This window comes from Numida meleagris, chromosome 2, assembly GCF_002078875.1.
Source record: "Numida meleagris isolate 19003 breed g44 Domestic line chromosome 2, NumMel1.0, whole genome shotgun sequence".
Classification (NCBI taxonomy): Eukaryota; Metazoa; Chordata; class Aves; order Galliformes; family Numididae; genus Numida; species Numida meleagris.
This window is the reverse complement of record NC_034410.1, coordinates 92,271,065-92,286,094: the sequence shown is the minus strand read 5'-3', so window position 1 is coordinate 92,286,094 and position 15,030 is coordinate 92,271,065. Positions and strand designations below refer to the sequence as shown.

Genomic DNA, 15,030 nt, shown 5'->3' with positions numbered 1-15,030 from the left:
TTGGAGTAAAGAAAATATTTTCATTGCTTTACAATTTTTAAATGCTTGATTATATGAATACAGTCACTATTTTGAAAATTGAATGTTTAGAAGTATCAGAGGTGAGAGAAATTATTCACCTTAATCATACTTCTTTTCATCACATTTTGTTCAATTTTATGAACTTTTGTGGTCATAGAATGGCCTGGATTGAAAAGGACCTCAAAGATCATTGAGTTTCAAACCCCTTGCTGAGTGCAGGGTCGCCAACCACTAGACCAGGCTGCCCAGAGCCACATCCAGCCTGGCCTTGAACGCCTCCAGGGATGGGACATAAAGTGTTCAGAGTAAAACAGATCAACTTTTTCTTCCCGAGTGTATTCTCAATACCTGAATCATAGATGAAGCGTATTCTGAAGCTTTATACCATATGCCACAGCTCTACATGCTGCCAAGCAGATGTCTGCCAGCACTCATTTATTACCACTAACAAAGGCAGTACCAAAGGCACCACAGAGCTGGCCTGAATGCTTCAACAGGAGAAGAAGGGCTGGGGTGGTACAAGAACTCTGTTTTCAAAATGCATTCTATGGAGAAGAACTAAAAGTGAACCCTTTTTATAGTCACAAAAACATAGAACTAAAAGTGAGATATAGCTCACAGTTTGAGCAATCCAATTTTATATGTCTACATATGGAGACCTAAGCTCCCATTATAATCAAACTGTGAAAACAGTCACAGCAAAACCTGAAGAATTATTCAGCTCCCGCTATGGAAATTCCTTGCATGAACAACGCACAGTCCATTCTACAGATTCTACGTTTGCAACAGAAGTTTGCTCTTAGCTCCCGCTGGAAGACAGGTCTCTCACCTAGGACCCAGGTTCATGCCCCACAATGCACTGTGCTAATGGGGACCGCCACACGTCTCCCAGAGACCACTGATCTCCCCCTGCAAACTCTGCAGTCTCCTCTTTCAAAGAGTCTCCTTCCTATCATCAAATCAACTTCTCACAAACAGATCTGAAGTCCTGTTATGACAGTAGACAAGATAAACCAGCTTCTTTTCGTGGAAACCAGACTGATTTTTAACTTTGTCATCTGTCTCACACTACTCATTTGAATGTGGTATTTGAATAAGCCCTCATTTGTTACCAGAGCGTTATTTTTTACTGGTAAAGATGCTAATGCCTCAGAAGATCCTGGAAACATTTACCACTGCCTTCTTTACTTACCAACCACAGTGAAACTCATCTCAAAGGTTTTATTTCTTCCAGTAGCCACACAGCGGTACGTCGTGAAGTCAGAGGCTGTGACGTTTTGAATGACAATTGTGGAGCTTGCCTGACCAGAGCAATCCACCAGTGCACGCTTTCTGAAATCTGAACCAAAGCTTTTCCGTCCTAATGAGTTACACAGGACGATGGTATCTGTCCCATTTGCCTTAATCCTTTCCCACTTCACTTGCTGCACTGATCCTCCGATATCGTAAGGGCAAGTAAAAGTGACACTTCCTCCTGGCTTGGCAAACACGGGATTATTTTGTCTCTCAGATATTTCAAAAGCATCTGCTGAAAAACAAAAACAGAAACAAACAAACAAAAAAAACCCTATCATTTATACCTATATATGAGTCTATTTCAGTGCTTTTCTAGACCAAACATCTTCTGTGGAATTGTGAGGCTGTGCTGACATTTCAAGAAGGCTATTTCTATAAATGTTGAATATATTAATGTTTTATTAACAGTTTCAGCAAATATTCAACAGTGTAAATTATGGGACCAGTTACATAAAATTTGTGATAGCCTTATTCTGCCTTCACGTTGATTAAAAAAATAAAATAGTTTGATGTGCCCTTTAGGACATGTATTTGTAAATTACATCACATAACATTCCAGCCTATGAACTCTAATTCAAAAATCTCATCATTTAAGATTAAAAATATTCTTAAACACTCCCATACTCAGGAGAAGCCTGTATGACAGCCAGGCTATTTGAAAGGAGACTTACAGATAAAGTCAAGATTACAGCCATATACAAATCATAGATGTACTGTATCTTAAATCATTTAGACTGAAATTTCCTTTTTCAGAGTTTCTATTCTTAGTAATAGAATTCACTGTTCACACATCAAATAAATACTAAAAAAGTCTTCAGAAGCAAGTTTGTCAATGTTTCTGGTATTCAGAGCACTCAGTGGTCACTTGGCTTCTAAAGACACCTCTGTAATGTGTATTTCTCACAGTGAGGACTAGCACTGTCATCTTTTTGAAGACTTTGGTGTTGAATAATATTAATGATACATCTGGGTTTTGTACACTGTGAAAGGACTGCTCTTTCAAACTGTTCAGTGAGATTCTGTATTTTATTATATGTCTTTATGTCAAAAAATATCAGTAGTATATACTTCTGTGCTTTGCTCTATGTAAGGTAACAACTGCAATCCATGAAGGAGAATTAAGAAAATTGCATAGGAAGAATGGCATTCATTAAATGTATCAAAATTTGTTAAAAAGAAAGCCTTAAAATGAATTTATAGCCAGATTCATGAGATGGGATGGTTGCAGCGGCAGTCTGGATGGAACATAATACTGTAGGACTGAACTAAATATAGATCCTGCTTGGTATAATATTTTTATTATAAATCTAGGAGAAACAATTCTAGCTAATTATATTAATTGGAATGCTGGTAGTATAGAAGTTGTCAAAATAATAGGTACTGGAGAAATCACCAATATGGAGTGACGTACCTCAGCCTCTAAGCTAGTTGCAAAAGATAACAGGATTTCATGTGGGCAAGAATACCACCCTCAATCTAGGAAAAAAATGATTCCATTCATGTTGACAGGATGGAAGTTTCACTGTGGCAGTCTGACTTCTGACACTTGTCTGGTCTCCATGAAACAATGGAAAATAGGAATGAAAATGTCTGGCCTACAGTTTTTAATAATTTATCAGTGGAACACAGCACAGAATTTACACAGAATTACATTCCCTCTGCCTTCGGAGACCAGAAGTAAGACTGAAATATTGAAATGCTGAAAGAAAAAAGGAACCATGTCTAATGAGTTTACCTAGAAAAATGAATAAAGAACCTGAAGATCCACGCAGACTGCAATAAAGGAGATAGAAAGTTAATGATAGACAAGGACAGAAAAGAAGGAAATTCATTAAACCAAAAAGAAGATATAATGCAGGCTGAGAGATCCGAGGCTGTTCATCCTGGAGAAGAGAAGGCTCCATGGAGAACCAATAGCTGCCTTTCAGTACCTAAAGGGGGGCAATAAGAAGTAAGGGAACAGATTTACCAGAGTCTGCTGTGACAGGACAAGGGGAGATGGTTTCAAACTAAAAGAGGGGAGGTTTAGATGGAGATGAGGAAGAAGTGCTTTACAGTAAGGGTGGTGAGGCACTGAAACAGGCTGCCCAGGGATGTGGTGGATGCCCCATGCCTGGAGACACTCAAGACCAGGCTGGGCCATGCTCTGAGCAACCTGATCTAGCTGTGCATGTCCCTGTTCATTGCAGGGGAGTTGGACTAGATGACCTTTAAGGGTCTCTTCCAACTCAAACAATTGTATGATTCTAAGAATTTACTCAGAGAAGTCTAAGTATTATTCATATCAGGCTAAATGACTACTATAATGGAACTTGACACTTCAAAAATATGTTTCTGAAGCCACAATACTAGAAAAAGTAATTTTATTTTATTCTTATTGTTTAGAGAGAGCAGATTCTGACTGGATAGGGAAAAGGGGTAAATGAAATGGGAATTTATATCAAATCTCTCCTTTGACCTTATATTCTAACAGGTCAGATCCTTTCCTCCTGTCCCACTTTCCAGATCACTGACTTCCAATAACTGCCTGCATAACAAATAAAGCACATGATCTTTCTTGAGAAGTTTTGTCTTCTTCACTGTGCAGCCTTTACTGTATACTTCTAATGTGCAAGTCCTACTACTCCCTGCTTTTCCTCCATGCATCCTCATCTGCTCCTGTGTGTGTGCTTGCTGTCCTACTCATTCCCTGCTAATGCCACCCCAACCCGCAGGTGTTTTTCAGATGTAAGCATACTTATTAGGGAAATTATGATGTATATCTATGATTATGTACCTCCCTCCTTCCAGAGGCATTCCACCTGACCCAAAAGGCAGCAACAAGGACTACATAAAAATGGCCTTCTTCCCCACTGCCCTGCTGTACATTTGCTAGAAGAACATACATTACACACATGGTAAACTGTGAAGCGCAGGAATCAAGAAATCATGAAAATCATACTCATGAAAATCTGTTCTTTTAATTCATTAGCTGTGTTATATTTGTCCAACAATATATCACAGCTTCCTAATAATGTGTTATATACTATTGTGTTCTGCAACCTGTACATTACAAAGCTGATGTTGCCTCACAGCTTCAGTGAAGAAATTCCAGGATGCAAATCTAAATACATTTGTATAATTTTCTGGATTTAAATACAATAAATGGTACGCTAATAATCACAGAATACTAAAATCATGTAGGTTGGAAAAGACCACTAATGCCATCTAGTCTGACCATCAGCCCATCCCCACCATGCCCACTAACCATGTCCTTCAGTACCACATCTCCAAAGTTCTTGAACACCTCCAGGGACAGTGACTCCACCACTCCCTGGGCAGCCTGTGCCAGTGCCTCACAGCTCTTTCTGAGAAGAGATGTTTTCCTAATACCCAACCTGAAACTTCCCTGGTGCAACTTGAGGCCATTACCTCTTCCCCTGTTAAAAGTTAGGAGAACTATGTAGGAACAGCCAAACTAAAACAGGAACATTTTTTGAGATTCTCAGTCACTGTATGCTCTATCATAGTTATTTTTACAGACATTGTGATAGCACTGGTGAGGCCTCACCTCAAGTACTGCGTCCAGTTTTGGGCCCCTCACTGCAAGAAAGACAATGAGGCCCTCGAGCGTGCTCAGAGGAGGGCGATGAAGCTGGTGAGAGGTCTGGAGCACAGGCCTTATGAGGAGCGGCTGACGGAGCTGGGATTGTTCAGTCTGGAGAAGAAGAGGCTCAGGGGAGACCTTATCACTCTCTATAACTACCTGAAGGGAGGTTGTAGTGAGATGGGGGGTCAGCCTCTTCTCTCTTGTAACTAGTGACAGGACGAGGGGGAATGGACTCAAGTTGCGCCAGGGGAGATTTAGGCTGGACATTAGGAAATTCTACTTTTGTGAAAGAGTGGTCAGGTGCTGGAATGTCTGCCCAGGGAGGTGGTTGAGTCACTGTCCCTGGAGGTGTTCAAGAAACATTAAATTCAGTGTTGAGAGACATGGTTTAGTGAGGTTATTGGTGGTAGGTGGATGGTTGGACTGGATGATCTTGTGGGTCTTTTCCAACCTAGCTAATTCTATGATTCTATGATTCTATGGTTTTAATTTTTTGCTTTTCATGCATATTTTACTTGGCAGTATGAAGCAATGTTTAGGCATTTGCATTTCTGATGAAAAATATAAATCACTCTCATCCTTACAGTATGTTACTGTGCAAAACTTATGTGATTATGCAATGACAAGCAGTAGAGAATCAGGCCTATATATTTCTTATTCAATTTTCCAAGTACACTGAAGTGTTTCAGGCTTTTGTTTTAAGCAATTGTCCCATTTTTGTTTTGACATCCACATTAGAAATGTTCTTTCATCCTCCTTCTCCTCTGCTTAAGCACTTGCTTTATTTAGCATCTTTCTGAACATGGTTTCTTTGCTTTCAGCCTGGTATGTGTGGGATGAGCACCTCATGTTCTGAGAAATACTTCAATGGAAAAAAGGCACACCCACACAACTGCACCCCCACAAGCACACAACTCAAGGTGTCACACCATGTCCACATTTCAGAAATGCTTTAAAAATGTACTATTGCTCTTGATAAAAAGAGACTTCTCCTGCCCTCTGCTCATTCTGGCCAAAACTGCTGCTGCCCACGCTGCCTCCACTGCAGTCCTGTCATTGCTCCTCCTGTAGAGAAAGCAGTAGGCAGTGACAGCACTCAAGGGAGCCACATTTTCCTTTGCTTAGTAAAATATAAGGGCTCCATGTTTGAAACCCTCCTTGTATCTTTTTTGGCATAATGATACCTCATCATATTTTGTGACTACACACATTTCCATTGGTTCAGGTCCATTAGACATACAGAGAAAAAAAATAGGCACTCATATTTTAAAAAACATAATCTTTCATTTATTTCTGGAAAGTAAATATAAGATATATAGAGGCATGAATGAGTGTGAACCAGCTTCTTAGGATTTAAAGGATCTAACAACTAAACAGAAATTCTGCAGCACAGAATTGACAATGTTAAGAAATTCCACTTTGGGGGGAAAATAAAATAATTCTATACTTTTCCTTCCTTGTTTCAGAGAACAAAACATCAAAATAAATGTTATGTAAAAGTTTGTTCCCCGTTCTTTTGGCTAGGTATTTTCAGACTTTCTACTTTTTTATTTCTGTCCTCTCCACTTCTGTTCGTTTGTTGTTTTCTGTTTTGTTTATTTGTTTCATTCTTTTGATCTCAGAGAAGATTGGCTTATTGTGATTCATCACGGGAAAGTTCCTTAGATACTTAGACTTGTTTTCAGCTAGATCATTCATTTTTAAAGTCAGTATCTGTGACATTTTAATTACAGTTAATCATGAGTTTCAACTGTCTCATATCTATAATCTTACATCAGGCTCCAGAGCTTTAATCTGGACTACAAAAATATCTATGTCATGCATTTTCAGGAAGTTCATGTTGGATATCAGGAAAAGGTTCTTCACCAGAGCGTGGTCGGGCACTGGAACAGGCTCCCCAGGGCAATGGTCACAGCACCAGCTGTGTTCAAGGAGCATTTGGACAGCTCTCTGTCATATGGTCTGATTTTTTGGGTGGTCCTGTGTAGAGCCAGGAGTTGGACTTGACGATACTTGTGGGTCCCTTCCAACTCAGCATATTTTATGATTCTATGATTCCTTCTGGTTTAAAGCAATTAACAAAAAAATAATATTCATACTTCAACATTAGTACCACAACTTCAGAAAGTTCAGACAAAATTTAAGAAGAGTAAAATAAAATGTACTGAAATAAATATTTTTACAGCTTAGCATGTTTCTGCTTCTCTGCTGGAGCTTAAAATTTAAGTAGAGGCTAAAGACTACCAGCACTGGAGTTATACTTCTGACCAGTGCACACAGTGATGCGAAATGAACATGGTAACTCACATGACATCTTCAGCCATCCCAGAACACAGATGTTTTCTGTGGGCTTCCCCGATCTCTAGGTCAGGACAAGCTCATACACTACTCAACCTGATGATAACAGAGCCATCTTTAAAGCTGCTACCCTTAGGAAGTGCTAATTTCCACTAGAAACAACAAATGATCTTTTCCAAAACTGCAAAGCTAACTTAGCTCTATCACAGAGACAAGTTGCCAGGTTTGCTGAAGCTTTGTTTGTGTACACTCTTGTCTTCCACTGCTCATAATAAGGAGCAATAAAATAAATTATAGTTGAAAGGTAGTCTCAAAATTTTATGAAGATGAACTTTATCCAGGGCTTTTTATCTTCAAGAAAATCAACTTTTGGATGAAAAAATACTTCAGCGGTGACCCCTTCACTCTTCCTCAATCTACTAGATTTGGAATTGCTTTTAGCTCCTAAATTAACGTCTTGTGTGCATGCGCCACATCATTCTGTTGAGTACCTAAAAATGGATTGTCCTTGAAAATGGGGATATTTGGCTATTATATAAGTTGGAGCAATAAAGATCTTAATTTCTTATGAGTTATTGGCACAAGTTCTACAATCAGACTAAAAACCATCACCAGTAGCATGTTTGAAAAGAATGCATTTTTCTAAGAGAGTATTTAGATTGTAAGAGCTAAAAGTATTAATACTACTATACATTAACAATGTCACTTTAATTTAAATTATATCATATTGTAACAAGCTGGTGAATACATCGGTACCAATTATTAATTCTCTGTGAGTTTATAAACACTTAGCACCTGATTTTAAATCACCTCCAACTCCAGTTTGTTTGTGCATACTGCACAACCCTTTGTTGTTTTACTCTGTCTTTAAAGCTGAACTTTAGTTGCATGGGGTGCAAGGAAAGGAAGAAGCCAAAAAGAGAGAGAGTATGGTGCTAATAAGAGTAAGAAAATCATCTGCTATTCAGGTACAAACATTTCTGAGTCAGAAGAATTTGATTGTTAGGAAATAAGTCATCCAAGAAGAACAGAAAATGCATTATGCCAGGTTTTTCCTGCAGGAGATTCTTAAAGGTGTAAGAGGTCAGAATTTCAGATTTTCATTCTCTCCAGGAATTTAATCAGTTCAGAATAAAGGGAATTTACTCACAACAGGAGTTCAAGAAACGTCTAGGAATGACACAGGATACTGTCCTTATCCTTCACTTATTGTTTATGATTTTATCACAGTGGTTGAAAATAAATGCTATGCTGAGAAAATGCATGTCACCTCATAAGTGTGCGCATGCGTGTGCGTGTGCACATACGTCTGTGTGCAGGTTCGTGCCTCCTTATTCACATCTTATCAGAGAAACCTAGAATCATAGAATATCCCAAGTAGGAAGGGACCCCCAAGAATCATGGACATGAGCCAGCAGTGTGCGCTGGCAGCCTAGAAGGACAACTATGTTCTGGGCTGCATTAAAAGAGCAGTGGTCAGCAGGGAGAGGGAGGTGGTGGTCCCCCTCTACTCGGCTCTTGTGAGGCCCCATCTGGAGTACTGTGTCCAGGCCTGGGGCCCCCAGCACAAGAAGGACGTGGAGCTCTTGGAACGAGTGCAGAGGAGGGTGACCAAGATGATCAGAGGGCTGGAGCACCTCTGTCTAAACCCTTCTTTTCTTTTGGCTCAAAGCTTGCTTTCTGAGGTATGTTTTGTGATAAGACTCTAACTTACTTACCAAGGAGACAAATGGTGGGTGTCGCCGTGTGGCAATCAACATCAACCGTGTGAACATTCGAAAGCATTTCCTTCAGGGCTGTTTGCCCCAGGAAGAGAGTGCTCAGGAGTGTTTACTGGCGGAAGATCTGGCCTGTGACCAAGTAGCACCAGCTTGGTATGTGAGACTGGGGAATGATACCATCGTATCCTGTGAAAAACAGGATGCGGATGGGCACCTTCCTGCTCCCTCTTATCTGCTGGCAAGGCCCGGAAGATGGGTTTTCTGCTGAGATCCCAAAGCCAGAAGCTGCCACTCCAGAGAGAGCTGACTCAACCACTAACTGTCACTCCAAAGAGAGCTGACTCGACCAATTTGGACTTATAAATAAGTGCGTACTGCTGTTGGAGGTCGTCGTCGACCAAAGGGGTTGTCGACCAAAGGGGTTGGTCAACCAAAGCGGTTGGCAACCGAACAACAAGCCCTGATGACCCATCACCTGAGAAGATCAACGTCGGCGCTACAAACAACGCTGGACCCCTGGTGGTGACTATCTCTCTTGCTTTCTACAAAGACTCCTTGCTTTTTTATCTCTTTTCTATCGCCCACCTTCCCTTCCCCATCTCCCTAAGCTACTAGGATTTGTAATAAACTAATCGGGCTAACATTTGACCCGTTGTGTCTTAATCTCGCCGTCGGGTATACATATACCCCTTCTCCCTCCTGTAAATTGGAGCGAGACAACCTCTCCTATGAGGAAAGGTTGAGGGAGCTGGGCTTGTTTAGTCTGGAGAAGAGAAGGCTCCGGGGAGACCTCATTGTGGCCTTCCAATGCTTGAAGGGAGCGTATAAACAGGAGGGGGATCGATTGTGAGGGTGGATAGCGATAGGACAAGGGGGAATGGTTTTAAGCTGAGACAGGGGAGATTTAGGTTAGATATTAGGAGGAAGTTTTTCACACAGAGGGTGGTGACGTACTGGAACAGGTTGCCCAGGGAGGTTGTGGATGCCCCGTCCCTGGAGGCATTCAAGGCCAGACTGGACGTGGCTCTGGGCAGCCTGGTCTAGTGGTTGGCGACCCTGCACTTGGCAGGGGCGTTGAGACTTGATGATCTTTGAGGTTCTTTTCAACCCAAGCCCTTCTATGATTCTATGATTCTATGATTCTATGATTCTATGATTCTATGATCATCAAACCCAACTCCTGGCTCCACACAGGACCACTCAAAATCAAACCCTATGTCTGAGATAGTTGTCCAAACACTCCTTGAATGCTGGCAGCTTGGGGCTGTGCCCACTGCCCTGGACAGCCTGTTCCTTGCCCACCGCCCTCTGGTGCAGAACCTGTCCCTAACCCCCACCTGCCCCTCCCCTGACACAGCTCCATGCCATTCCCTTGGGCCCTGTTGCTGTCACCACAGAGCAGAGCTCAGCACTGCACCTCCACTCCCTGTAAAGAAATGCAGCCTCCCCTCAGCTCTGGGGGAGCTGAACACACCCAGGGACTTCAGCCACTCCTCATACGTCTTGCCCTCAAGACCCTTCACCATTTTTGCAGCCCTCCTTTGGACACCTTCTAATAGTTGTGTGTGTGTCCTTCTTATATTGCAGTGCCCAAACCTCCACACAGCTTGAGGTGAGGCCACACAGCACAGAGCAGAGTGGGACACTCCCGCCCCTCACTGGGCCTGTTGCACTCCAGAGTGTGGCTGGCTCTTTTGGTTGCCAGGGTAGAACACAGTATATCACAATGAAAGCCATACGGGATACGAAAGGCAGGGGAGAGGGGAAGGGAAAGAGTGTGAACAGTAAAAGTAGCTCCTACAGACAAGTATTTCTCAGGAGGGAAAGCCAATGCTGGAAAAACACTAGACAATGTGTATACATACCCACTGCTCAGCCCCACAAATGTTATAATGCTTGGGAGTGCAACAGGAAGATGCCCTTTTTTTTTGCCTTGCATCTCAGTACATATTTATTATTTTAATGGATTGTTTTATGAACTGAATATATATTGGAGAAATATTTCACAATAAGTTTGTTATGCAGTTTGGAACCAGGTAAGAAAGTAAAAAAAATCAATATATCGTCAACATTCTACATTGCTTGTTTCCTCTCCATTTCTTTTTGTCTTTATTGACTTATAAATTATATTGCCTATCAGACAGACCAGCTGAAAGAAAAGTTCATCATTAGAAATATAAACAGTAGAAAGAGGATCTACTTCTTGGGAAAACTGTGGGACAAGAAAACTATCTGAATCTGTAATTCCCTTCTCCTTTTCACCTAACTCTGTTCATTTCATATCCTAACACGTATTTTTCCAAATAGAACATTGTCTAAGATAAAATAATATTCTATCATTTCCTTGATTTCAAATATTTTAAAGCTGTCAGGATACACTTTGTATTTCCCCCTGCAGTTGCACGCACTGGTGATTTCCAAACATCACTATCTCAAAATTTCATCCATAGTATTTACAATTTCATTAAAAAAAAAAAAGCAAAGTAATAAAGCATCTGAAACTAGATGTGGATATCACAGAAGTAAAGGTTGATACTAGAAATAATATGCTAATTAAGTTAAATTTCACAGTGGTTACTGTAGTGGCATAGAATTAGGGATTAATCACTGGGAAGATTAAATATTTTTGGCTTATGAAGTCAGGGGAATATTTGCAAAATAAATAAATAAATAGCCAGCTAAATAAATTAAAAAAAAAAAAAAGAAATCAGTTAGAACTGAATTCACTTGATTTGATTCCAGGTTAGTTCTTAGTTTCCTAACTTCATTCCTGCATCGTTCATGCAGGTCTTCAAGCATTCTTACTCAATTTCCTTCTTGTCTTGATGGACCACTGGAGGAGGTTACCCTTCACAATGAACAAGTTCTCTCACAGCCTCTTTTTCTTCCTCATCCATAGGATTCTTCTAAATAGATGCCCGAACAGGCCAATGTCTAGTCTTCCGAAGCCCAGAAGGTCTTGCTTTTTTATTTTTATCACCTTCTAATGAGGTCATGAACTCCAACATCTCATGGTCACTACAGACAAGGTTGTCCCTGATCTTCAAAATTCCATCAATTACTTCCTTTTTTTCTAAGTTTAAGGTTCAGCATAGTGCATTCTCATCAGCTACTTAATCACTTGTGTGGGAATTTATCATTACTGCACTCCAGAAACCTCCAGGAACTCTTGTGTTCTGCAATGTTGCTCCACACAGGTAGTTTCATTCTCTGATGAGGATCAGAGAATTGCAAGCTTCCTCTTGTACTCTGAAGGCCTCACCTACTTCTTCCTTGAAAGGACATTGGTAGCAGACACCCACAAAATCATAACACGTGTTGGTCTGCTCACTAATCTTGACCCATACATTCTCAGATGGCTTGTCATCCACTAATGAGCAGAATTTCCTGCATTCCCAATGCTTTCTTGCATAAAAAGCAACACTACGTCTTTGCTAACCTGGCCTGTCCTTCCTAAAAAGCCTGTATTCATCCACTGCAGCACTTGAGTAATAGGAGCCATCTTAATGAGATTATAGCTCTGTAGCTACACGTAGAGTTCTGATTCCTTCTTTGTTCCCCCTACAGCCTGCACTGGAGCACAGACACTTCAGATGGTTATGCTGGTTTCCAGAAAGTGTGTAAGAGCTTCCCCACAATACTGTCCCTGAGCATTTCCTTATTTGTGTGCATAAATTTGAGATGGTCATCCTTCTGCCTTGATTTATTGTTTTCAAGGTCTTGCCCTTGCATGTCATCCCAACCCAGATGACTTCGCTCATTCATGGGTTGCTATCTGTCTTTCCTGTTGTCCCTGTTATAGGTCCCCTCATCAGTTTTGGGACTGACCAGCCTGATGGCAAAGATGATTTTTCCCCACTTGCTCAGCTGGATCCTTGCTCAGCTGGATCCTAAGCTTGCTCAGCATATTCCTAGCAGTTCATGATCTTCCAAAAGGGTCCCTGATGATAAAACTCAACAAAGAGCAAATAGAAACACAAAGTGTGTTCATTAAGAAATGCTTAGAGGGAATACATAAACCAACACTTCAAAATTATCTTCCACTGGGAAAGAACACTACTCCTCATAGATACTGAATGTTTTTTCCTCAACATTGCATATTCTGATACAAACATAGTAACCAAGAGCACTTAATAGTATTATTCTTCTTAACAACTAATGAAAATTATAAAAAAAGAAAAAAATTTAAAACAACAACAAAAAACAATATGCACACACACATAGACACAAAAAAAAACCACTAAACAATGCTGAATAAAAGAGTCTGCATGTTATAACTGATTGCTAGCCAAATAGAACAAAAATCACATTTTCTGTTTCTGGATGATAATTTTTCTCATGTATATAAACCATGCTTATAGGCAAGATAAAGGAGAAAATATTAATCTTCATTCAGTGATGCTGAGGCCTTAGCAGGAGCATTTTAGCTAACTTACTTTAAGAATGTAATATACAAACTGGAGACGATTCTGATGAATATAAGAATGGTGAAATTTAGAATAATGAGCTAAGAAGGAAAGTTAACTATTTTTGTTTAGAACAGGGGGATGACTGAAGTCTGACAGTATGAGAGCCTTCCTTCTATTATTCAAAGGGAAGGACTTAAATGAATAAGCTCTATATTAAACAAGAGGTATCTAGGTTAGATGTAATGGGGAAAAAATTTCATTCCAAGGCTGGTTAAACACTAGAATAACTATGCAAAAATATTATGCATAAATTTCCAGTATGGGAATTGGTTATGGATGATGCTTATACTTCCTCAGAATAGAGATGGATGAGGTAAGTTTGCGATGTCTTTTCCAACCTGATTTTTCCACTTTTCTGTAATTTGTTTTGATCTAAGCTTTTCCTCCAGAAATGAAGCTTTTCCTTCTGCTCTGCTCCAAACAGGCTTTTTTTTCCCCAGTCTTTTTTACTGAAGGGGGATCCAATCCTTAGTTCATCACAGAAGTTAAAAAGAAAGAAAAGCAATGTTTAACAGGTCACTAACCACAGCAGAGGTATGAAAAAGGCAGCTTCTTCTTGGCTACATCCTCTTTCTTTTTAATTAGGTGCTGACAATGTGGTTGACACCGTGTAAAATACAGAGATAGTCCTTGCTCTGGGGAGCTCGGAGTCTAAGAGCTGAGGAATGAAGATCCCTCAGGGTTAGTTCTTGTATCTGTGTGCTTTAAAGGGATGATAATTTTTTCACTGTAGACCTATGAATCACAATCTAAATTGAGACAGAGATAAATAGAAAGTAAGTTATTTCAGGTGAATAGAGACTTGAAAAAAAAATCTATACATTGTACTGCTTTTGGCAGGCAGAAAAACGTTAATAAAGAAGAGCTGAGTGGCATGGATATCATCATACTAGCTAAGAATAGAAAAGCTCTGTCTCTGCTATCATAGAAGAGGTTGATCACTCTATTTAAAATATGAGAGTACTTCATGGTACAGCTGGCATTTAAATACTCTATTAATGATCTTACATTCTTATTCAAAGTTGCTAGCAATACACATCCCCTGAACAAATGGTCAATTGTCACCGACTACAGAGCCAACAATTTAGTCATGAATTAAAATAAAAGCAATAAAATAAAATAAAACAATTTCAAATAGTTTAACAATAAAAAATTATGCAACTATGCATAATTTATGTTACAAGATGTAAAAGTTACTGCGACTGTCAAAATAATACTGTCCATTAATACATAGGATGACTTTTTAAAGTCATAAATCACTAGTAATATTTTACTATCTAACTGAAATTAAACTACTGAGAAAAGTCCTTTCAAATATAGGTATCTCTTGTATTGATAAGTTGATGAGAGAAGAACCAAAGGATTAAAGACAGGCAAAGGACCACATAAACAAATGGATCTGTGTCCCAGCTGGCCATATGTAGGCAAATGTCTGGACAAAACAGAAACAGACAAAGGATATAGTACAAAGAAGGGCAGATTTTTTCCAAAACCTACTTCACTTCTTTTGTAAATTAATATCATCCAAGTACATATTTCAAAATGACAGAGACTGGAAACACTGGAAATGTTTCCTTTCCCTGAAAACATTTTAGAGAAGGAAAAAGAAAGGACAGGAGAGGAGAGGAGAGGAGAG

At 39.9% G+C, this 15,030-nt stretch overlaps 1 protein-coding gene across 3 annotated transcripts in view; it reads right to left on the bottom strand.

The window, feature by feature from the left end:
* Positions 1–15,030, bottom strand: part of CD226 (CD226 molecule) — a 30,477-nt gene that overhangs the window by 9,002 nt on the left and 6,445 nt on the right. For 2 of the 3 annotated variants that reach the window (XM_021386337.1, XM_021386339.1), the window contains exon 3: positions 1,214–1,549. In XM_021386337.1, coding sequence (XP_021242012.1) covers positions 1,214–1,549 — 336 coding nt within the window. The remainder of the gene's footprint in view (positions 1–1,213; positions 1,550–15,030) is intronic. The other variant, XM_021386338.1, reaches the window with a different exon arrangement.